The 25,566-nt window shown below is 40.4% G+C and overlaps 2 protein-coding genes across 2 annotated transcripts in view; one reads left to right on the forward strand and one right to left on the reverse strand.

Moving 5' to 3' along the window:
* The first annotated feature begins 3,190 nt into the window (after window positions 1-3,190).
* Window positions 3,191-24,047, forward strand: LOC109988590 (urotensin-2 receptor). Its single transcript, XM_065949262.1, has 2 exons — window positions 3,191-4,512; window positions 23,910-24,047. Exon 1 carries the CDS (start codon window positions 3,384-3,386, stop codon window positions 4,464-4,466), a length of 1,083 nt encoding a protein of 360 aa, XP_065805334.1. The 5' UTR covers window positions 3,191-3,383; the 3' UTR covers window positions 4,467-4,512; window positions 23,910-24,047.
* ogfod3 (2-oxoglutarate and iron dependent oxygenase domain containing 3) overlaps window positions 23,341-25,566 on the reverse strand; it is a 30,877-nt gene continuing 28,651 nt past the window's right edge. Inside the window, exon 9 of the mRNA XM_020640130.3 lies at window positions 23,341-24,089. Coding sequence (XP_020495786.1) covers window positions 23,938-24,089 — 152 coding nt within the window. The 3' untranslated portion in view covers window positions 23,341-23,937. The remainder of the gene's footprint in view (window positions 24,090-25,566) is intronic.

Raw genomic sequence — 25,566 nt, forward strand, 5'->3', positions numbered from 1 at the left:
AAGTTTGGGTATTCATTTCAGAAAATATAGCATAGAACTGTTTCAATTCTCCAACTTTCAAATTTCACTACCAAATCCACAATGCACCTTTATGCTGCAAGATTTCTGGTCTCCTCCTTCTGCTCTTTCATTGGCAGCTCTGACCTTCACCACCCCAACGGTGGCTCAGTGGTAGTGCCGGTCGTCTCTCAACCGGAATGGTCGGGGTTTCGATCCCCAGATCCTTCGATCCTGAAGCTACATGTCATATATGTCCCTGGGACACCTAACCCCAAGTTGCTCCCCTGTTTTGTCGGCGGCATGTGAACGTGTATGAATGTGTTTAGTTTATACTGATGGACTATTTACACCAGCCTCTTCCATCAGTGTGTGAATGTGTAGGTGTGCCGAGGAGTCAAAAGACTAGAAAAGTGCTATAAAAGCTCATTAACCATCTGATCACTCCTCCAATCTCTGCATGTAAATCAAAACTGCGAGGAGTGATTAGGTCTGAGCTAGACACCAAACACAGACTATGTCTGCTGCTACAAGACATATTTTAAAAATACAAACATGATTTGTCGGACTGAGCTGTGAAAGAATGTCAATCTAATTACAGAAGAAAACTGTTCCCAGGTTCATCTTTACATTCTCAACAGTCCAGCTGTAAAAATATATAATATGAGGATCAATAACTGTTTAACACTAGACTGTGAGAAACAAAGCAGCTCTTTGAATTTTAGTCACATTGCATTGTGATTATCATAAAGCCTCTGCTCATCTGCAGCTCGAACATCTCATGTCATTAGCAGGATTTGAAGGACGGAGAGACAAGGGCGTTATGCAACACATTAGCAAGGCCTGTCTGACTTTTTTTCTTACATGTAGATTTGATTTTAACAATTTAATTGGATCCAATTTGTTACCTGGTAAGTGCAGAGACACGTTAGATGAAGAAAGTACGTGTTCATACCGGCTGTACCAGCACAGGGAGAATTGTTCATTTTTATCCAGGGAATCACCTGCTTCAATCATTTATCTTGGAGGATGTGTTTGTGTGTGTGTGTGTGTGTGTGTGTGTGTACGCGTACCTATATAAGAGGGGTCTTCGGAATCGTTACACACTACAAACAGGGGTCCAGCCATCTGACTGGCTGGTGTGCATGTATTTGTGTGTGTGTGTGTGTGTGTGTGTGTGTGTGTGTGTGTGTGTGTGTGTGTGTGTGTGTGTGTGTGTGCATGCGTGAAACTAAAAGCAAGACATTACAGAAACAGACTGCAGTTGGTGTCACCGTGTTAATTGTGACTTCTCGTACCTTCCTCGCCTGCTGCACTCTCTGTCTTACATGACCCAACTAATGACTATTATATATTGATTCCAGTTGTACTCTCCACATAAACTGAAGCTTAATCTGTGAATGTAAAATGAGTTTTGCCCTCTGCCACAGAGCCTTTTACAGCTTTGTGGATGGATGGTAAAGCGTATGGCTCTACATCGTACAGTAGTCATACATGTTTGAGTGCGTAGACTCCTATGCTGTCTGGGAAAGATTATTGGCTCATAATTGCTGGCTCAGAACAAACTCATTGATTCAGGAAGACAGGAAGGTAAGCAAAGTCATGCTGACATTAAAAAAGACAGGTTGTGAATAATGCGAGCATGCTGTAAGTGTTGTCTGGAATTAATGGAAAAAAGGGTCTAGTTTTCAAGTACTTCTTCATAATAGGCCTAAAGTCTTGAAGTCCCAAAAATTTAATCTGGCAAACATATTTAATTAACTTGTTGAACAACTTTTTATCTTGTGGACACAAATTTGAATCATGTGCTTACAATATGATTATCTTGTACTTATTATATTTGCGTACAAGTCAGATAAAAACTCGTTCACACAAGTAGTCTATTTATCTTGTGATCACGGTATATCTAGTGTGCAGAATATAAATCTTAGAAATAGTTGTTATATTCTGTGCACTATAGTTGGATGATAACTTGTGCACACAAGTTTTCTTTGTTTTGCGCACATTGTCATTATCTTGTGGTCCCAAGTTATTATCTAAAGTTATTATCTAACTTGTGTACACAATATATGGACTTGTTTCTACATGGTAATTATCCTGTGCACATAAGATAATTATCTTATTATCTCAAGTGGCCTCATGATCTTGTGCACACAATGTAATTATCTTATAGTTAGTTGTTTTATTGTATGCACATGTTATCATTTAACTTGTACGCAAAATACTTTTGTGCACACAACATTATTATCATGTGAGATCAAGTTATTGTAAGTTATTATGTTATGCACATTATCATCATATTGTGTGCTGGATATAAATATCTTGCACAATGTAATAGGTTGTGCTTTCATTATAATTATTAATAAATTGTGCATAGATAGAAATGTTCACTTCTTGGGACTGGAGGCACTCTGTACTGTTGGATGTGTTGAGACACAAGATTCAAAACAAAAAGATAGACCTACATCAAATGGGAAAGTGGATTATCTTTAAATTCTTTAAACAAAAGTGGTCTCTAAAAGTACAGGGCAACTGAGCCCTAATTAAACTGACCTTCAGTGTTGAAGCAGCAACAGAAACAGTCTAATTCCATATAGAATCACACTTAAGTGAGATTTTCTTTCTCAAATTATGCACTGACATTTTGAGAAATCTGCGTCATATGATAATCATCATCATCATTTTCGTTGAACTGCCAGAATAATTATCTGACAACGGACTGCTAATTATCTCGGAAGTAAATGTTGAGGTGCAGGCTGGGTCCATATTTAGCGGAAAGTTCATTAATTGTGTCTTGTACAGATTCAGCGCATGTGCGCATTTGCTGAGTTCAAAGGGAAGCATTTATTATCTATGCTGTTTCGGCTTATAGTTATCAGTATCGTGTGAAACAAGGACATGGGAGATTCATTATGACGTAAAGAAAAGTCTCTGCGTAAAATTGACTTTTTGTGCCTTTAATCTTCTGAGTTAATTTCGATTGACTGGCATCAGGTGCATGCTCAGGGCCAAATAAACATTTGATAAAAAAAACATCTGAAAAAGTCATTTCACGTCTCCTGCCCTCCATTATTTACTACACCCGGCCATGAATCACATTATGTACATTTTTTTAATCCAAAACGGAGCCACGCATACTTTACAGATGCGCCCATTACGCTTGAATACATTGTTGATTTTTTTCCTTACTTCATCCTCATATAAGATGTTCTGTGTAAGTGTTACAGTGGTGACGTCAGGAGCAAGGAGCATCAGTCAGTGAGAGGAGAAGCGGATAAGCAAGACACAACCTGTGCTAGAGCGCATCGTTTGAAACTTATCCAGCACAGTGTCAGAGCACGGAGAAAAACAACAAACCGGCAAGACGAGAGAAAAAAAAGGGAGCGATGAACAACAACTCCATGAACATCAACATGACACCGCGGGTCGGCGGGTCCGGAGCTGTGGATCATGAACTCGTTATCACTTCCACTTTCGGGACGCTTCTCTCCGTTGTTTACATCATCGGGGTGTCGGGGAACGTGTACACTCTGGTGGTGATGTGTCACTCGATCCGTTTCGCCACTTCTATGTACATCTCTATTATTAACCTGGCTCTGGCGGACCTCCTCTACCTCTCGACCATCCCCTTCGTCGTGTCGACATACTTTCTAAAGGACTGGTACTTCGGGGATGTGGGCTGCCGCATCCTGCTCAGTCTGGACCTCCTCACAATGCACGCCAGCATCTTCACACTCACCGTCATGTGCACGGAGCGGTACCTGGCCGTCACTAAGCCGCTGGACACTGTGAGACGCTCCAAGAGTTACCGTAAAGGTCTGGCATGGGGCGTCTGGCTTCTTTCTCTAGTCTTAACTTTGCCCATGATGATAATGGTCACACAGACCACTAAAAACACGCCGGAGGGGGGTGTAAAGAGGATGTGCGCACCCACCTGGGCGCCCTTGGCTTATAAAGTGTATGTGACTGTCCTGTTTGGCACCAGCATCATGGCACCGGGACTCATTATTGGTTACCTGTACGTGAAGTTAGCCCGCGCGTATTTAGAGTCCCAGCAAAATTCTGTGATCAGCAGAAGCGGCAATAAGCGGTCCCCCAAACAGAAAGTTCTGATCATGATTTTCACCATCGTGCTGGTGTTCTGGGCTTGTTTCCTGCCGTTCTGGATCTGGCAGCTGCTGCCCCTCTATCACACCAAGCCCCTGAGCCTGGCCTCGCAGACACACACCTGCATCAACTACCTGGTGGCCAGCCTCACGTACAGCAACAGCTGCATTAACCCTTTCCTCTACACACTGCTCACCAAGAACTACAGGGAGTATCTGAAGAACAGGCACAGGAGCTTCTACAGGTACACGTCCTCTTTCAAGCAGCGGCCGCCCAGCCTCTACTCGTGGGGGAAGTCTGCGTCCTCCAGCAACCAGTTTGAGTTCAACTCTGAGACTCTCGTCATGGGGACACTAAAGTGACTGATGAATCCCATGAGAGACGTGAACGCTTTTGGAACAGCAATAGGTATGTGTTGACCTCTCCGTTACGCACAGGCCAGTGCGACACCGTGCGTCAAATGTGCGCACTGGTAACAAACTTACAGCTTTTCTTACGGTTAGCTTTCCATGTAGTGTGAGTTTATTATCTTTTCTGCCAAGAAAAAACATTTACAGATATTATTTCCACACCGGGCCATTTCGCCCCTGCGCCCCATTAGTGACACTTCTCTTTAGCTGCAACCTCTGCACCCTCACCCTCAGAGGAAAGGCTGATACAGGGATGTGTCAAACACATTGCCCTAAAGGGCTTATAACATTACTAAGATGCTTTGACTGCACTTTTCTTTTTAATCGTCACTTGACAAAGTCCTAGTCATTCTACATAAGTCTGATGTTTTATCTGTGTGACACACCTTTATTTTAATCAGCAAGACACTATAGCATTTTCAGCTGACAACTTTGTTAGTGTGTCAGGTCAGAGGGTCACTTTAAACCGTATCATGTGTCCAAATAAAAGATATCAGTCATTCATTGATGCAGTGCTTTTAGCTGTTTTAATGACCACGTCTGGTTCTTTTGCAGAGCAGCGATGAACAGTAAAAGTTTTGTTTTGAATAGTTTGCAGTCTGCCATCCCATTGTTGCAGCTTTGCTCTGTGTACAACACCATGGATAGAAAACAGAATCACATGCATTTGAACAACAATATGTTATATTATAATGATAGTTGATTAGCAGCCTCCTTATCTGATTTCAAATAGTCAGCTGTTTCTGGGCGGGTGACTAAAAAACTGCCTTACATAGGTGGCATGTGTGATTGCAGTTTTAACACTTCTAATATGTGAATACAAATGTAATACTAACATTGTCTAATTTGAACAAACAAAGTTGTATAAACACAAACACACAGCAGGTGGGCTCAGAGCTCAGTTTAATGTGGTGCTGAAAACAAACTCCTTACCTCCAAGTTGGCATTCAAGCTACAGATCTACGCTAATGTAATAAATTATTTATACTGCAGGAGTTGATTTAACAAAACCTACTACGCCTGAGGGTTTCTGTGGGTTTGAGACCCTGGAAAAAAAAAAAAACAACATTAACAGTTTGGGTTCAGCTTAGACATCACTGTCTCCACCATTTCAATCGAAGTTTGGTAGAGTCTCTTATGAAGTCATAAAGCTGCCTACAAAGTACTTTCAAGCTCCTGTGAGGAGTTTTTAAGTTATAGTGAAATAGACCCTCTTTTTATACCGATGGCTCTTTCCCACCAAAGAACAGAAGGATTTTTTATAAAAAAAAGTTTTTCATTTGTCGTTCATCCCTGCTGCGTGGTAGGAAAGTAACAGAATGCTGCCAAGATAGTCTTTTTTTTTTATTTTAAAATGAATTGTAAAATGACACATTGGACATTTATGATAAAACAGGATGTGGTTTTTCTGTCAGAAAACACCATCTTCACATACACAGGACAAGATCTACAAGAAGATAAATATTCTGCCAGGTCACTTAATGAGTACTGCCGAGGTGCCCTTGAGCAAGGCGCCGAACCCCCAACAGCTCTGGCGCGCTCCCTGTGTAGCAGCACCACTCTGACATCTTTTTAGTCATGCATGTCCACAGCTCCTGTTTGTGCATGTGTGTATTTAGTTGGGCTGTGCATCTTCACTGGTCTCACAATCCGATTCGATTATCCTGTCTACTATTCGATTCCATATCGCTATTTATCACAATTCATTACATTGGTTAACATCCTGACTGCACATCTACTTTTTCAAAAATGAATACAAGACAGATAAAGTCAGATATATTTCAACTCCTTTTCTTTATTATTCAGAAAGTGCTTTAGAAATCAATTTCAACATAAATGTATTTACATTGTAAACCAAAAAATAAATAGATGTATCCTCCCTGTATTTATGAAACTGTTCTCTCAAACAAAACCAATAACTCTGCAGTATGCCTCTTGAAACTGTCTTCTGCTCCGAGAAAGGACACTTCCTGGATGTGGCAAACATCACAAAAATTAACAGAGTCTGCACACATTAAATAACAGTAGTGTCTACAACAGCAAATACTAAAATATCATCAAACTGTCAAGTAGTTTAAAACATTCATAAAAGAACATTTTACATAAATGTCTAAACATTAAATGAAATTAACCAACATGTTTTTATAACATAGCCTAGCCTACCACATTTATTTGTGTGAAAATAGTCACAATCCTCACATAACATGAATCAGTCTGCAGTGCAGAGCATTACAGATGGACTGTAACCTGTAATCTATGAAATATCCACAAGACAGAGCACTTCCTGAATGAGGAAAACATCACAAAACTTAAACATAGCAGACAACAGGTAGCATTGAACTAGTAGCTTATACAGTGTAGTGTACTTGTTCACAGTATCAAAATGTTAACAGAAATGTCTACCATTAAATCAAATTGTAAATTGAAATATACACCATAGGCCTAGCTTACCTATTGAGTGAAAACGGCCAGTCTTCAAAAATAAAACATTCTGCAGTGCTGTAATCTACAGAGAAAGGTTTCAAATAGCAGCACTGGGCACAGGTACTTCCTGATTAAGCCAGACATAACACACCAGACTAACTGCTCAGCATTTGAGAATTTGTAGGTTCTTCTGTAAGAACACAAGTATATCCACATGTTCTGCTTTAAGAGCATTTCTTTTTGCAGTGACCACATCTCCTGCGGTGGAGAAAACCCGCTCTGCAGACACACTTGTGCCCGGGATACACAAGTATCGCTTTGACAGGTGGGGAAATCAATCAACCATCAGTCAAACCTTATTTATATAACACCTTTCAGACAAATTAAATTGCAGCTCAAAGTGCTTTACAAGAGTGCAGAAAGGTTATTGACGAAAAACTAGTTCGTAAAATCCTTGAGAGACTAATGCACACCAATATGAACTTAATACAATTAAAATAAAACGATGGCGATAATAAAAAGATGACAACTAAAAGCAATTAGATAATAAAAATAATACATAAAATAAACATTTAAAATTGTAGTAAGACAAAAAGACTACAATAATGTTAAGATTTAATTTACATAAAGCACTTTATAAAATGTGACCTCATGGACACAGCACCAGTTCAAAGGGCCTTCAGTGAGATGCAGAGATGGGGATTTAGAGTATCTCTTCATTTCCTCTTCAGGCCTGGCATAAGGGGTCTTTGGTTCTACTGTACCTTCAGTGTCAGTGACAGACTGTCCCAGCAAACTCACAAGCAGAGGCTCCGTCCTCTACATGCGTTTCTTCTTTAAAATAAAATAACATTATTTAGCAGTTAGCACATTCTTAATCAATGCTCACATCTATTGGGATACCTGTTTTTCTCAGTCTTAATTAGACTTTTACTCATTGCAGCCAAAGTTAATATTGTTATGAGCATTTTAAGTTTGTTTTAATTGTATAGGTCTTACATGAACAATTGTGAAATTACCTCCAAGGATGCAGCCTCTTCAGTCTCTCCTCTGTAGATATCCACTCTGTCCTCCTCTGTGAGAAAAGGCAGTCCCTTAAAACGAGGATCTAGGGCAGAGGCTGTGTGAAGGATCTTCTTTTCTGCCTCACTGTTGTACCTCTTCAGGAGATCTGTTTTGATGGCATTCTTGATCTGGTGGATCGTGGGTGAGTCAGCGATGGTGTCTGTTCTGCAGGAGCTGTGCATTTATTGGAGCAATGAGCGACACTCTTGGATGTTGCTCTTTCTGACATCAGGGTGGTTGCATCCTTCTTTGGCCTTAATGCACACACAGCATCCTCTGCATTTGGCACATCTGTTTCGTTCAGAGTGCAGAGGTCTGACTCTCCCTTTCTGACCTCTGGAGACAGCAAGGTGGCACAGATTGCAGGTTGTTGTTCCAAGAACCTCTCGACCATGCAGTATGCGCTGTTCCATCTTGTGGCAACAGTTATTAGCTTGTGATTTTTCAGGCCTAGACATTTCTTTTCTTTTTCACTTTCAGACAGTGGTTTGCTGAGAGGCAAGATTAAGTGTATGGGCAAAGCATTTTACATGAGGGAACTTCCCAACTTGAGCTGCAAAGATCATGCTAGCCACATTGTCTATCACCAGCACTATATCTTTGTCCTTTCCTCAATGACATGAGATAGTAGCTCTGCCAGGTGAGCGCCCGTGTGAGACTCAAACAGCTCTCGTTTGCAACACCTGAGACAAAATCTGCCGATACTGTTAAATAGGACTCCATCGCGACAGAAGTCCACAAAACACATGTTATGGCTACACGACTAGCCTGGCTCATTGAGGCTATAATCTGAGCTTTGGTTTCGTCATACAGTAAATTATTCTGTAAAGAGGCTGTGTGATGGTAGCTCAGGTGGTGAAACCCGGGGTTCTCCACGACCGAAAAAGGCCGTAGATCCTTAGCTTTGAAAGCTGCCACAAACTGGGTTATTCTCTTCTCCTTCTCAGGTAGGAAAGCATTTCAACAATCTTTGGCTGGTCTGGGTCCACTGTTTCCCTTACTGAACAGGCGTTAGCTTCTCAGGGTGAAAACGTCTAACGTGGTTCCTCAGGTTAGTTGTTTTTCCATGGTTGTATTTCATTTTCTTAATTTTCCACCTTAACCTCTCCCACACAAGTAACCACTTCAGAGACCTCTCCACTACCAAATGGCGGTAAGCTGGTCTACTGTTGTTTTTTTCTGCTGTTTGTCCCAACTACAGCACACACCTTGTATTACTCAACATGACCCGACACACAGTGAGCACGCCGGCTTCCTTTCATAGTTTTTGTATTTCCATGGTATTAGATTTTTGCGCGACAGACATTACACACAGTGTTCGTCTTGTCAAGTTCATTTCTTTCCAGTAAGTTCGTATATCAGTAACGTTTTTTATCACCTACTATCGAATTTGGCCTCTCTCCGCATGTTGCTTCTTGCATGCTGTGGTTTTTTGCAGTAATTTGTCCCTTCAGAGTTACCATAGGCTGCCGTGATGGGTTGTCAGGGGTTGACATTAAGCTAAATTGTATCATTGTAACCGCCGGCCCAGGAAGGTTACTTTTGATTCGAAGAATAACAGTCACCAATTTAGGCTGCTCTTGAACCATTCTGATGCAAAAGTAAATTACAACTTTTATTTAATTAATTGAGCTCTAATTGTAAAAATATTTTGTATTTTTCTTATATTTATGTGCTCATGTTTATTCACCATGCTGGTAACTGTAAGGGTCTACTTAATCTGATATTAATATGAGGCTTTGTTATGATCACCTTTCTCTCCTTCTGTCTTCTCTGTGAGAAACTCTTCATCCTTAGATCTTTACTTCAGGAGCTCTCTTAAGGGCTACGATGCTTTGTGAATAACTTTTATCTTTACCATGATCTAGTTTTTAATCAGACATGATGAACCATGATCTAGTGTTCCAGCTCCTCCAGCTGTCTGTCACTGTGGCTGAAACTTTTCTCCCTTCTGTTTTCGTCACGCCCTGCTGTCACTCTCGACTCTTCCGGTGATTTCTTTGGTTTGAATACTGATTTGAGCTCGACTTTTGTTGGGATCTAAATGGTGTTTTTTATCAGAGAAAAACCTGCGCTTCCTGTGTGCGAGTGTACAATTCGAGAGAAGTGAGCACGCTGGCGGGAGTGACAGCAGTGAAGCTGATGGCTGCCTTTCAACTGTGACACACATGCGCGCACACAAGTGCTTATAATACGCAGTTATTAGCGCAACGTTTAAAAGAATTTACTGACAAAACACCAGTATGACAGGAAAGCGCTGTGAAATTGAGAACATTTTACTGCCTATTTTTTTTTCAGGCAGTATTTTAACTGGCCCGAGTGGGCCAGCTGAACGTGCAATCAGCTGGCCTGGACTATCAAACATTCATCCAGGCTGTTGTATTGAATAAAGACAAGCCCTCGGCAGGAGAAGTTATACATTTGTATAACATTTATTATTAATAATAATAATAATAATCGATTATGTCCCGTCACTGCATCGATGCAGAATGGTTCACGTCTGCATCGTGATGCATCGGGAAAATAATTATTTTCAGCCCTAGTATTTCGGGCCTATATGTGTGAGAAGAAGGTTTAACAATAACAGAGTGTTATGAAGAATTTCCCCACAGGATAAATAAAGAATGTAAAAAAATAAGTGTCCACAGGGGGCGCCAAAATCAACACTACCCAAAAAAATCTTCACAGGAGCTTTAATGAGTTTGAAACATGAGAGTATTTTACTTTAATATTAAAATGATAAGCTCTTAAACTGCAAAGGCACCTCTAAATGCCACTAACTAAGTGTAAGTGTAAAATAAATTCTAAGTTATATTGAACAAATGCTTAATTTAACTTGGAAGCAGAAAAAATCAAATGATCAAAACCTCTTCTGAAGCCCTGTGGTGCACGAGGTCACACAGCTGGTGAACCCTTTGTTTGGATAAGAGAAGAAGTTCACTTTTTATTTCTTACTTCACTGATTTTGGCACCAAATCATTTTTCAAACCAGACACATTTTTGTGAGTAAAGCCAGACAGGTGTTTCACTATGTGACTGGATTCAGCTCAGATGAACTGATTTAAGCCCGCATCTGGACATCAAAGGTGTTCTCTGGCTGGGAAAGAGAAGACAATAAAAGTCCACCTGCAGCGCAATTCACTTTCAATGAATTTGCTCGCATCCTCCCACAGAGTCAAATAGACTCTGAGCCAAGAACACCCACTGCTCTGATGGAGCGTTTTTACTAGGCTTAGTTTGGTCTTTTATCAACAGTGGCCTACTTTCCTGATTGAGGACTATGACACTATTGCAATTTTGGAACCTTATCATAGCTCTGTGTTGTGTTTGAAAAACTTCTTTGAATGATATCACTTTGATTTCATCAACGTCTAAAGAGCCCTGAAAAGTACAAAGGGAAATAAGGTGATGGCTCCTTCTCTTTAAGATGTTCCATTTGGCAGAAGTCTTAATGAGTGATGCATAAATTCACCTCATGTTTTATGGAGATTTCATAACTCTTTCATTAAGACAGCTCATAGCATTGAGGGGCAGCTCTTTTACTTTAATGTGACTTATTAAAGTCTCATCAGCCTGCACAGCCATCTGCTGTAAAGCTGCTCTGTCCTCTTTCCATTCACCAGACAGGAACAACAACTGGTGTGTAGCGGTTACATTATGCACGTCTGGACAGGGCTACTGTGTTCCTCAAACACACACTGACAGGAAACACCTCCTTTGAGTCAGATCTTCTCAAATCATGAATACTGTCTGAATGAAATCTAGAGCTGTGACATTTACCAACTAATCTCCCAGATGGTATTGCTAACGCTGGTGCACTTTGACATGCGTTTGTTGGAAGTCATGTCAAACACTCATGCATAAATGTATTGCAGACAACGCCTTAGGGATTCAAAAACGCTGCCACAGCATCAGTTTTGAAAATGATCATACTTTCTATTTCTGACTTCTCCAAATGTTGTCAGGCATCTCTGTGCAGCATACCTTCTATATGTAGATTCAGCATACTATGGGCTCTGAGTGGGATTTACGTGCTCATGACTGTATACATACAAGATTCATGAGAAATCTAGATGGGATTTGTTGAGTCATCCCCGAGTTGGAGAGGAATTCTTAATTTAACTGCAATGCCATGTCGTAACACCCAAAGAGGCTTTTTTTTTCCACATTTAAGAATCTTAATCATCAGTATAACAGCCAGTCAGAAAGTAACCATCATAACAAACACAGCTGTTGAGCAATTCTTTGCACCAGATGGGGATTGAGTGAGTGTGTATAATTAGTCAAAAAGTAATCTTGAAGACAGAAAGATCTAATGAAGGGACATGCTGGTTTGTGTGTGCCGTCACCTCATGTCGCCTCACTTGACATGGCCAAAAAGTTTCATTAGAACACACCGCAAAGACTACAGCCGACGGACAACCACCACATACGCTCTGTCCATGTGTGAAGCGGCGATAGCTCGTTGTTATGAAACCATTATGAGAAGACCATTTTCATACCTCTGTTGGTCACCACTTGTATTATAGGTAGCCTACTGATGGAGAATAATGTCTGATAAAAAGTTGAAAATGGCGCTGGCGTTGTCAGCTCTTGGTCTCTTAGTGGAAAAAGAAAAGAAGAGGCGGAAGCGACAAATAAGGAGAAACCGCACTAATGGTGGTAAAGCATCCCTACAGCGGCTTGCTCAAGGGGCTTTCCTGAACCTGTGTCGAGAGCTGGAGAGAAATGAAACCTCCAAACAGCCAATCAGAGAGAGCTGCCTGCCGACTCAACATGTTGAATCGGCCAAAACAATTGGCAGATAGGGGCCGATGGGTAGCAACAGAGCCGGGCACACCGCAAAAACTAGGGCGACGGCCGACGATCTCCTTGGTGTGACAGGGCTAGGATTGCAAATTCTAAGCACTTGACATCCTCGACTATTGGTAAAATTAACAATCAATCACTCGATTAATCGTGGTTTAAAAAGATGAACGTTGTCCTTGCAAAAACAATACCAAATGCCCTTTTTTCTTCCTCAATCAACGCTTTATTTGCTCAGCAACATATTTTCTAACAGAATTGCATATGAAACATTGTTATGTCTGTCTATATATTTAAAATGTTATTAAGGCCGACTATATAACGTTAATTGAATAACGCGCACGCTATAAAAAAATTATCCGCTATGTCGCCGTCTTTTTACCCAGAGCATTGCATGCATAAATATTACTTTTTGGCCTATGATGACAATATCAAATATAAAATAAACTGAATAATGAACTCCAAAAAGTTATCCACCGCCGTATCCATGCTTTCAGCGGCGGGAAATGTTTTGTACTGCTCCCCAAAAAGAAAAGCCATCGCCAAGGGCTGACGCATGGCTGCAGCTCCCAGCGCGAGTAACAATGCGTCTCTGTCGTGCCCAGCACCATTAGTCTCTGAGCGTTTGTCAAAAAACTCAGATGTTTGTGTCGAGGGTCCAGCATCGTTGCAACATAGCCTACACCAATGGTGTAAATACACCATTGCACTGATAAAAGGAGGATAAAATGAGACATGTTCTTGATATTTCAAATCAGTAAATCGAGTAAATTTTTCTACGACCAATTAATCGATTGTCGATGTTATCATCCCTAGTCAGGGCCTTTAGGCGCACCATAGAAGAGCCTTTGCAGTGTGTCCCTGTAGTCACAGTGATGGAAAAGAATGTAACTGCTGCATCTTTGAATGTCTTCACTTTAAAAACTCACTGACAGCTCAGTTGACAAGTCCAAAGTAATATCCATCTTATGACATCAAACATTTGACTTTGTTACTGTGAGCTGTTTTCTTTTAGTTTTTGAAGTTGCTTTTTCCGTGGTTAAATTAATGTTGTAACCTTCATCTAGCAGATGGTCCTTACTTTATTTCTAAATATAAGCAGGGTTGAATTCAAACAAGTAAAGTACTCTCATCTTAAGACAGGACAAAATAAAAGCCACATTTTAATGCAAAATAATGGAATTTCCAACATGTGATTAATCACAATAAATTATTGCAATTAAGTGATTAAACTCAATTTTAAAATGTAATAGTCTGACAGCGATTAACCGTTTTTACAAGGGACAACAAGAGGATATTCCCTTTATAAGATTGAAGCACTAACCAGTCAAGTATCAGGAAACTTAGACTAAGCTGTGCTCTAGTTATGGCTTTTAAATCAGAGTGAGTGTGTGACAAGCTGTCATCATAGCATGGGAATAATATCACCTTACAAAGTTGATGTGGTTTGAGTGACAATGATTACCCCCACACATTAACATCTAGCAGACAGAGCAATTAAAAATGACATTTCCACCATATCCACCATATGATTCAAGTCATATTTCATGCCACCTGGCTGACAGAATGCCAGTACTTCAAATAGTATTGATCTCAGGGGAAATATGTAGCTCTTCAGCCCTTTACTGAATACTCTACTGTGTTCCCTGGATAGTTTTAAACTGTGTCTCTATGCAGTTGGATGCTGGGGTTGTAGTGTACAGTTAAAGAGATTTAATGCTAAATTAAAATGCCTAATGTGTCCAAATACAGTACTGATGAACCAAAAACAGTTATCAGATTAAAAGAATAATCTGAAAGACACCAAAGCTAGGAAAACTACAAAATTGAGTTATAATTCCTGAAATTTCACTTTGAGATTTCCATTTGACACTTACACCTAATGATAGGATCAATAAAAATAACGCATATAAAAATGTATATTTTTTAATACCTAGAAATGTTGCCATTTTGAAAGCTGTTCATCTTTGAGTTTATTCTTGGTGTTGCTGACCACTAACATCAATGTTCTCATTAAATTGAGAAATCCCCAATTCTAAAGCTCTATCAAGACATTTATATGGACATGATCATATTCAGGGTATGGATTCTACATGCAAACAGAGACAGCTTGTTATTCATATCCCTGTATAGATTATAAATACTAGTATCCTGGTTTTTTGATAACTGTATCTTATTTGTGTAGGCGCGTAGGTGAAAAAACAGTCATTTTGAAATCTGAGAAAAATGTGACCACTGTAGCTTACTGCAGGCTTGGCACTTTTAAATGCCAACATTCAGTAGCAGATATGCAGGATATCCACCTCACTTCTAGCAATGGTAAAGACAAAAATCAGTTTCTTCTTTGCCCCAGAAGCAAGGCGCTCTCGTTCCTGTTGCCATGTCGTTGTTTTTTGCTGATGCGTCACTTGGCTGAGGCCAAGCCTGTGCTGGTAGACTGCAGATGTAATGCGTATATATGCAGCAGTATCCCGTTTTCTGTCTGGGTTTTTGGTGGCAATAATTATTAATTAATGAATGGCTGCTTGGTTGGTGCACAGGTGTCTAGTATGTATTCAAAATACTAGTTTATTGCCTATTCTTTTCATTTCTATTTCCCATGACTTATTGAAAATATGTTTATTGATATCGAAAAGTGGCGTTCTGATGCCATGTTTGGTTATCATTGAAAATGATGATCCACCATACAAACTTTTAGCTGACAAGACTGACGGAAACCAGAGAGCAATGACTTCTTTGTTTTTTCTTCAAATACTTTTCCATGGTAACTGAGAGTGGAAGTCCTGCTGTATTTTATGTAAACTGCATGTGTCAGGTGAAATCTCCACTGGAGAAACAACAGCTACCCAATGGTTATATGCTTTCCTCTTTAGAAAACAGGAAGTGTTTCCTGCGATTGATTTTTAGTAATGAAGTCTTAAGCTGAGGTTAAGAGGTTGTCACTTTCTTCTCGATTGCATGAAAAGTTTACAGTGGTCTTCTAAAGAAAAACAAAAATCTTTAAGTGATCTTGACAGCGTCAAAGGGAGGGTAAATGGAGAGGGTTAAAGATGTCCTTTTAGATTTAGTCCTCTCACAAATCGCTGACCTGGTACATCAATGTGTCACAGGAGCCATTAAACGGGATTGTGTGCTTAATAACGGTGACCAGAGCATTCACTTTGAAGATTAGAGGAGATCAATGTCTCCCTCGACAGGAAAACTACTCACAAACAAACTCAATGTCTCTGCTCATTATCTGAGCGGAAAACTCTGAGCAAGGTGAAGAAAAACATAAATGGATATCAATGACCTTGAGTTCTATACAGTTTGCTACGGCCACATTATATGAATAATCTTTATTTCACACACACAAAAAAAAAAGGATTTCTTCCCTCACAGTCACAGACCTCTTCCACATGCAGGCCTGCCATTGTGTTTCCTCCAGCAGCAGTGGATGTGATAATAGGTCCCCCGGGAGCTGAGTAGAGCAGTCTTGTGCTAAAGACACTCTTATTGAAACTTTCTCTTGATAAAGATGAATGCTGAGCTCTCGCATCAGCTCACCCCGACTTTCTGCGGAAAATATATCAGGGTGCTGCCAGAAACTCTGGTCAAAGTCCTAGAGGAGTAATGTGGCTGTCAATATTAATGGGTGAAGCCTGCAGGGGGCTCTGGAGGCTCATCAGCAGCAGCCACCATGCTGGAAATCCTGTCTCAGCTTAACTTTCAGTCAGCCAAACAACAGGCTCAGAGCTGGAGCTGAGGCGGGTTTTAAACCTCTTGACGAACGGTTACATCGCGCCCACCTGTCAATCATGTCAGCTACACACATATCTACGGATAACACGTATCATTTTCAAAATCAGAAACCGAGCTGTTTTCTTTTTAAAACATTCTTTTTATTGATTTTCAAAGACAAGACAACAGCTCAGTGCACTTTAACAAAGTATTTGCATAGTTGGTCCAGGAGTCACATTTAACATCTACCAGTACAAATATGATTAACAGTGATGTTGTACATTAGCAAGACAATCCTTAAAGCCCATTCAGTGATCATTATGACAGGCGGCATTTAACATTTAGAACAGGGATGTCAAACATGTCAAACGAAAGCAGGTTTCATCTGGCCCGCGAGATGTTTTGGGAAGAAGGGGGACATGTATTGAAAAAAAATTGTATGAGATTTTTTATAAATGAAATATTTTGAATACCTGTTTTCCCCGGATTGTAATAAAACCTATGTATAATGAGCAACGTAGAGGGTAATATGATGATAAGAAAATTAATTCAACGGGGCAATTTGAACTATTTTCCAGAATGCAGGTTTTCAAGAGAGAAGGAAGGAGAGGTATTTATTTAGTTTTATTTGCTCAGAAGTTGACAGAATGTTATCAGAGCTACTATATAACCACAGGCACACAGCTGCACTGCGCGCTGATCCTGACGGTCATTACTTCTGTCCACACTAATTGAAAGTGTCTCTTGTCTTGACTGATGTAAAACTAAAGTTTGGCTGATAGTAACAACGCTTCCTTCCTGAAATGAGCCACAAAGAGCAGCTCGTCCGGATAAAAAAAAAAACCCACTCCTCTCCGTCATGCGTAATGGTCCAGACCATCTCACTACATCCAGACTAGATGTAGGTTCAGGACACCGGGGTTGAGCTTGATGCGTCTCCCGACTTATTTAACCTCTGATTATTGTAAAAACAGTTATTTAAAAATGAATATTCATTGATTTTATTTACTATAGGTTCATTTATAGATCATCCAGAGGGGAACGTGTTCAGCGTGATTTCCTTCTTATCCGAAAACGATATCACGCACAGGCTGTCCGATCATACAGAGGCCAAGTCAAGTCAACTTTATTTATATAGCACATTTATAACAGCCGAGGCGGACCAAAGTGCTGTACAGTAAATTGGGCAAAATACATTAGATCCAAAACATCATAAAGACGCGTAAAAGCAAAAATTAAAAGTAATTAAAACACAAAACAATCGTAAAAGTTCTAGTAGACACTGCTGCTGGGAAAAAACACTCAACTAGAGATAAAAGCCAAGGAAAAGAAATGGGTTTTTAAAAATGACTTAAACTGTTCAGTTGTGGCAGCAGATCTTATTTTAAATGGTAATCTGTTCCAAAGTGTCGGAGCTGCAACAGAAAAGGCTCGATAGCCCCTAGTTTTGAGCCTTGTCCGCTAGATTGGCCGCGGAGCAGCGCTAAAATGCTTCCTTGGATTACGCATGGAGATGGCACAGATTCATGGCGCATAGAAAGTCAGAGACAGAGAAGATAAAAATGACACGGACACGGAGAAGAACGGACTGCCAGACTCATATCAAAAGTGGTTAAACTGAGTTTATTTAGTTAAAGAACGTGTACTCCACAAGGAGCTGATCAGAGTCTCATCAAGTCTGTTCGTTTGGAAACTGTGACGGAGCGGCTCCGTCACTGACTGCAGTCAGCACACACACCAACACACACGCTGACACACATCGACACACACACACACACACGCCAAACTTTTCCAATTTTGCCAATCACTCAGTAAATCCCATCATCTTCCTTTCCCTCTCCGTTTCATAGCGCGGCCAATGGTGAACACTTGAGAGCTTTATTATTGTTTTTCACACACACATGTGGTGTTAATAAAATATGGATTAAAATGTTTAATTCAGTGATGAGTAGGCCATATGAATGTAAAAGGTTAAAAATCGCTCATTCATGAGAAAGTGTGTTTTGTTTCAAATGTTATTGTTATTCATAACGCCCAGTGGGAGGGGCTTCTTGCTTTAAAAGATGGCTGCTTGCTGCTTTCAGGCAGTCTAGTCCTGGTTACAGAGGAGGTAACATGTTGGAGAATTTATTTTTGAAGTGCAGTTTTGTTTGCTTGCTCATTCTGGCTTTTTTTCTAATCATATATCAGCCTATACATTATATCCATTTGTTGAGTTATAGGGATATCTGTAAAATTAGTCCGGTCCACTGGAGATCTCATTTGAACAAATCTGGCCCCCGACCCAATAGGACTTTGACATACCTGATTTAGAAGGTTCAAGGGCTCCTCCAATTTCTCCAAGAGTTGAGCCTTTCCTCCGATACAGTATACGAGCTGAAAAAAAAATCGTCTCTGTACAGTGTGTGCCAGTGATGACAATAACTAATGAGCCCTCTGAGGCTGCCATTCGGTTCACACATACAGCTCCTCTTGCAAATATCACTCAATCAATCTTTATTTGTATAGCGTCAATTCATAACAAGTGTTAACTGGAGACATTTTACAAAGAGCAGGTAAAAGACCTTACTTATTGCTATATTGCAAAGGCCCAGCTTAATCCATCATGAACACTTTAGCAACATTTAGCAAAAGTCACAGTGGTAAGAAAAAAACTTCCTTCAAATCCAGGCTCATGACGAAACAGCCATCCCCCGAAACTGCGCCGGTATATCAGTTTTGAGGAGTGTTAAAGCACTATAGGAAACAGCTGTCCAGCTGTGTTTGCTATAGTTTGGGCTCTTATACAACAAATCATACACGCCTAAACTTGTTTCTGACCACTTTGTACCATAACCATAAAAACTCACTTCATATGTGTACATATTATCACAGACAATGTTGCATTTTGTTTTCTGTGATCATATCAATGTTTACTTGAAAACTATGATTTAAATAACTGTATGTGACAGTGATTTTTTATTAACAAGCTTACAGAGAAAGATCACCCAAGTCTGATGTCTCTCTCGGCTATTTGAGCATCAGTCAGTGTAATATTTCAGTTTTATGGTTCTGCACTGTTACCCCTGACCCTCACTGTCCTCATGGATCTTGCTCTAATAATCCCATTGTACTCTAGCTTCTCAGCACAGATACTCAATAATTTAAGTAACTGGCTGATGAACACTGAAAGCATTAAGCAGAAGAAGCAGATCTCTTTCTAAGGAGGTGGTGGAGTTCACAGTGGAGATTAAAACAACTTACTTTTATCAGGGCACCAAAAGTAAAATTCTAAATGAGGACTTGTGTTCTTCTTCAGATCTTCTGTATGTGTAGAGCTCAATAAGACACAGTTTGATTCAACATTTGGGATGTCAGCTGTCAGTAGAAATCATGGCACTTTAGAGTTTCCAGCTTACTCCTTTATCAATAATGTAATAACCAAATATAATGTATTTTAAAAGTGCATTTTTATGGATTAAACAACAATTAAACAAAGTTATATTTTACATTAATTGAGGTAGTAAATTGTTTAAACTCCCTTTTATGCATGACCTATTCAATAACGAGTAAGCTTTATGTAAGTAAAGTTTATTTATGTAGCACCTTTGAAGAGCAGACAGTACAAAGTGTTTCACAGTAAAGGATTAGAAAAGCAGAGACATTAAAGGTCATGTTATGCTAAATACACTTCACCATGTTTGTGGAACGCTAATACGTGTCACTATCCTGTCTAGTTAGGAGAAAAGTCCATCCTCTCTGTCTTTTGCCTGCTCCACTTTTCAGAAAATGTGTGCTCAAACAGGCCGTTTGGAGAATTTCCCTTCATGACATCACAAAGGGCAGTAACCCCTCCCCCAAGTGGGTGACACTCCCACAGCTAGGTGTTTGTTCTGACGTCTAAGTCTGCTGTCTCACTGTAAAAATTATGGCATTGAGGGAGAGAGCCAAAGGCCTTCCAGAGAGGGGGCGTGGTTAAGCACAGCTCATTTACATTTAAAGCTACAGACACAGAAACAGCCTGTTCTGAGCAGGGCTGAAATAGAGGGGTTTATAGGCATGATCAGAAACAGGATCAGAGTGGATTTAGAACAAGAAACTTCACAGACATGTTTTGGGGAGTTCTGAGACTTATTTTAACTGGTAAGAAAAGGAGGATAATATGTGAACTTTAAAAACAGACGGTTACATAAAATGAAATAAAGTCAGATCAAACAAAGACAAGTCTGAACAGATGTGTCTTTAGCTGCTTTTTTAAAGTGTCCACAGAGTTCACAGCTCTCAACTCCAGGGGAAGATAGTGTTGTTTTGTTTAATATTCATAATTTTGATCAAGTTACAAATGAAGCCACTACAGAGGAGACATAGTTCAACACAGTTACACAAAAATGTATTTAATTATTTTTTGATGCAGAAACAAAACAATTGTTTTGTTTTTTAAACACAGACATTTTCAGTTTGCCACATGTTCACTGGGGTGGAGAGAATCAATTTGAGTTCTCAAATGTAGTTTGGATGACTTCTGTCTCTCAGTTTTCAAACTTGCCCACAGGCTGCCAGAACAGCACAACAGCAGACATTTAACGGGGCAGATAATCATATGAGAGAGCATGGATTTGATTTTAAACTTGACCTCTTTCATAGAATCACTTCTAGGGGTCTTCAAGAATAGAAGAACTTGCAAGATTTTCCTGTCCTGCACAGCATTTCTTACCTTCTGTCTACCAACTTCATTTTGAAGAAATGTTTTGTACCTTTCTACAGTTGACCAATGGGTGGCAGTGTATGCGATGAAATGCCGACCTCCACTTAAATGGCTGATGTGAAACCATTCCATCAAAATCTGTCCTATACCATAGCTGTAAATGGCTTTTGAATTGCTGTCAACAGTGCAGGAAAGGGTTTACTTTAGATGATAAGATAATTCTTTGTTCATCCCACAACAGAGATATTTACGGTGTTACAGCAGCAAAGAGCAAGGATAGCCAACAAAAGAAACCCACAGTGCACAATTAGATAAAATAACACATTTAAAAAATATACCTCAAATAGTTAAAAAGCCAACAACAGAGCTGCGGTTGTAACAAAGATGTAGTCTGTATATTCAGTCATAGGAAAAACACACACAATGCACATAATGTTGAACATGTTATTGCACAATTAGGTTCCAAATAGTATTATTGCAGATAGCATCAGTTAGTAGTTTAGGTTACATAACATAATATTATGTTATTGCACAAGATGTAGGAGAGAATTGTCTTGTTTGTGTGTGTGTGTTTTTTGTGATCTACTGGGAGCACGGTTGGTTAAACAGTCTGACTGCAGCGGGAAGCAAGGACCTGCGGTATCTCTCCTTCACACAACCAGGTGGCGAAGCCTGTCGCTGAAGGAGCTGCCCAGTGCTGTTACAACTGTTCAAACATGTACAACAAATGATTTACAAGAAGGGCCATGTTCCACTTCACCTGCTGAGGAGACGGGTACTTTGGCGGGTGCAGGACTCTGTTACGGACTTTTTATGCTGGGGAGGAGGCAGCACTGAGGGGGGACAGGAAGAGACTTTACTAACTGGTGAGTAGGGCCAGGTCTGTGCTGGACTGTCCTCTGAACTCTGTAGAGGAGGTGGATGAGAGGAGGATATTAGCCAATCATGGACAATCCCTCTCACCCCCTGCATGACACTGTGGGGGCTCTGAGCTCCTTCAGCAGCAGACTGAGACATCCACCCTGCAAGAAAGAGTGCTATGTGTTTATTCTAACGGCATTCAGACTCTTTAACAGCATCACCACCACGTGACCCACGTGTGAAATGTTTTACCCATAGACTGTAAATATGAATGGACGAGCCTGAGTAACAACAGTAACCTGAGTGTAACGGCAGAGGGCTCAGGAGGCTCATCGGCAGCAGCCGCCATGCTGGAAATCCTGTCTCAACCTAACTTTCAGACAACCTAACTACAGGTTGAGAGCTGGAGCAGAGGCGGGTTGTAATCCTCTTGATGAAGCATTACATCGCACCCACCTGCCAATCATTTCAGCTACTCTCCAAACTATGGATAACACGTAAAATCACAGAGCTGTATTAAAAAATTAAACCTCCGTACAGTTTGTGCCAGTGATGACAATAACTAATTAGACCTTTTTCATTTTTTTGTACCAGGCTGATAACGTGTCAATTTCTACTCAGGTGTATGTGACTTCCTGTGTTCCTGCAGTCAGCCTCAAGTGGACACTCGACGAACTGCAGGATTTTGCACACAACCGGAGGTTGCTGCTTGCCTTGAGTGACTTCCTGTTGATGTAGCTGTTAGCTTGTTATAATAACTTGAAAATTGCAGCATACGATAAACATGAATGGAATCTCTTGCAACAAAGAGAAACAAAAATGTGAGGAGTGAGGGTGGAACTGACTTACTACAAACTAATGAAGCTGATGAACAAAAACATTGAAATCAGATTGTGAAAATCAGCTTTGATAACCTGTTTCAAGTTTGACTTTTTGTGTCATTTAAATAATCATGTTGTGGATTCAAGAGTCGAACTCCTAAACCTTTAAGCAGATCTGAGAATAGAGGCGCTGCTTTGCTCTCTAAGCAGTTGAGCAGAAAATAAGAAAGGCAAGCCTGTTGACTTCTTGAACAGATTCTGATTGTCGAGTGTCTCTTCATGCAAGTCATCAATTTTCTGGCTTCTTGAGGATGTGCAGATGAGGCTGTAGTTGTAATCAACACAAACACTAATATGAATCATGTTTATTAATATCATGAGAAGTGAACTGCTCTCGTTATTCATAACAAATGGTAATAATAGAAATGACGAAAAAGAGACAAGGTTCATGTTTTGTCAGTTTCTTTTATTTCAAATCATTCTCATCAACCCACTAAATGTTAACCAACTAGAAAGAGATATCTCCACTCGACAAGGAGAGGGTTCTTCTTAGAAGAAAACACCTCCTGGGTCAGGGGTGTGGGGGCAAACCTGAGTGGGGAATTGTGTGACGGTGAGTGATTCACCACATCTCTCTTCTTCGAGGATTGGCAGCTCTTCTGACCCAGAGATAAACAGTAAGCACATAATCCCACTTTAGCTTCTTTGATATCGAGTCAGTTGAGAGGCAATTTCTGCATGAGCTGGCCCCCCCCCGCAAAAGATCAAGAGACACAAGTTGTGGAATGTGTTGGGGAATCAAAAACATGCCATTGCGATTATGATTGTGAAGAAGAAAAAAAAAAACACTGCTGTAAAAAAAAAGAAAAAAAAAAAAAGGAGAATAATACAAGGGTCTGTTACAATCAAAAACTTTTTACCGTGCAGCTGCAGTAAAACAATGTAACAAGTAAAAGCTCCATATAAAAATGGTTTCTTCCCCTCCCCTCTGCCTCCCCCGTCTTTTTGCTGCAGGGCTCATCTGAGGCCATGAGCATGTTCGTCACCCCTGGGTGTCTGAGGGCAGAGCCGGGTCGGCGATGGCGTATGCTGGGTCGCAGGTGAAGGACACGGTGATGGCGTAGCGCGTGCCCCATGTCACCCTTTCGACGCGGTGGAGATTCTCTGTTCCGGAAGAGAAGAAAGAGACTCTGCCTGGGCAGGGATGGAAAGAGAGAGGAGATGGGGGGAGCGAGAGAGAGAGAGAGAGAGAGAGATGGTTTCAAATAATAGTTTAACAGAATGGGAAAAGAGCCTTCTTTACTTTTTTATTTAGATGAAGATTTTATGGTCGACATCACCCTCATGTTAAACATGTAAAGAACTGGTGACTGTGCTTTGTTTACCAAGCTCGTTATAGGAAATGAAAATCACGAGACCAAAGTTCAGAAATACAACTACCAACATCTTGCTTTTTGAAATACCTCACAGATTTAAATGAAAGATTGATGGAAGCCCACTGCATTCACCAAAGCAAGTCATTCCCCCTTATTTGGTGAATACCAGATCATGACCTCATAAATCTAAGATCTTTTCACCTAATTATGAAAAGCTAATAATGATGAGATCCAGGGAAAAGGCCTCTGCAGCTACTGCTTTGCTCAGCTGCTGCCTCAGCTTTACTCTTCGGATATCTGATTAGCCGACTATACAGCAGACAGCATACACGCTGTAGTCGGCACCAGAAATACAAGTCTGTTTAACTTATTATTAATGAAGTTTTATGTTGGCCCTCAATGCTGGTCAAATGATGTGCTCACACTGTCACCTAGCCACTCAGACTGTAGCTGTAGAATGCCTGTAAGCTGGCTAATGTGACTTTACCCCATAGCTCTACAGGCTGGATGTAAACAAGCACAGTGAGCAGAAATCATCTTTCTACGAGCAGAGTGTCTGGTCGTACTTCGATCTAGAAATCTGAGATAAACATTTTATATAAACTGGTATATTGACCAGAACAAAGCGTAACCACATTTAGCACAGGCGTGTGGACGTTAACCTTTCAGAAGGACCGAAGGCTGGCGGTGCTAACAACGCCAATGTTAGCCACTCTGCAAACTGTATTACTTTGTTCACACGCTGAGAATTTTGAATAAATTGTGCTTGATTTGAACTGTTTCCTGAGAGTTTTCTTCCGTTTGGACTTGTGGGTTAATCTGAGTTTAAATTTCCATTAAAGCCACCAGGACATCAGTCACCAGGAACATTCCTACACACAACTCAGCCAGCGTGCATTTCAAATGAATTCTGTTAAATCCATGACTTAACTGCTCCTGCAGGAAAAGTGAAACTTCCAGCACGTCAGACGGTGAATTCTCTCTAAACAATCTTAACTACCTGAGATGTCTTTGCAGTGTTGCTAATACTAATGTCACAGCCTTTTTTTTTTATTACCATTAAAGGACCAATATGTAACTCTGACACACAGTGTTAAAAATTGGTACTTCAGTGCACATTCAAAACAGAAGGAGCAGTCTCCCCCCCCTCACCTTACTCAACTTTCTGATGAGAAAGTTTGTATTTTCATCATGGCCTCAGGGGGATTGTTCTTCCCTGGTGTTCTGTCAAACTGAGTTCTAGGTGTTCTCCCGCCCCCCCTATGCACACTACAGCCGTTTTCACATAAACACTC

The sequence above is a fragment of the Labrus bergylta genome, chromosome 21 (genome assembly GCF_963930695.1).
Source record: "Labrus bergylta chromosome 21, fLabBer1.1, whole genome shotgun sequence".
Classification (NCBI taxonomy): domain Eukaryota; kingdom Metazoa; phylum Chordata; class Actinopteri; order Labriformes; family Labridae; genus Labrus; species Labrus bergylta.

What these genes read in the sequence shown, in the direction of transcription:
- LOC109988590 (XM_065949262.1), top strand. Translation starts at nt 3,384, where the DNA reads ATGAACAACAACTCCATGAACATCAACATGACACCGCGGGTCGGCGGG.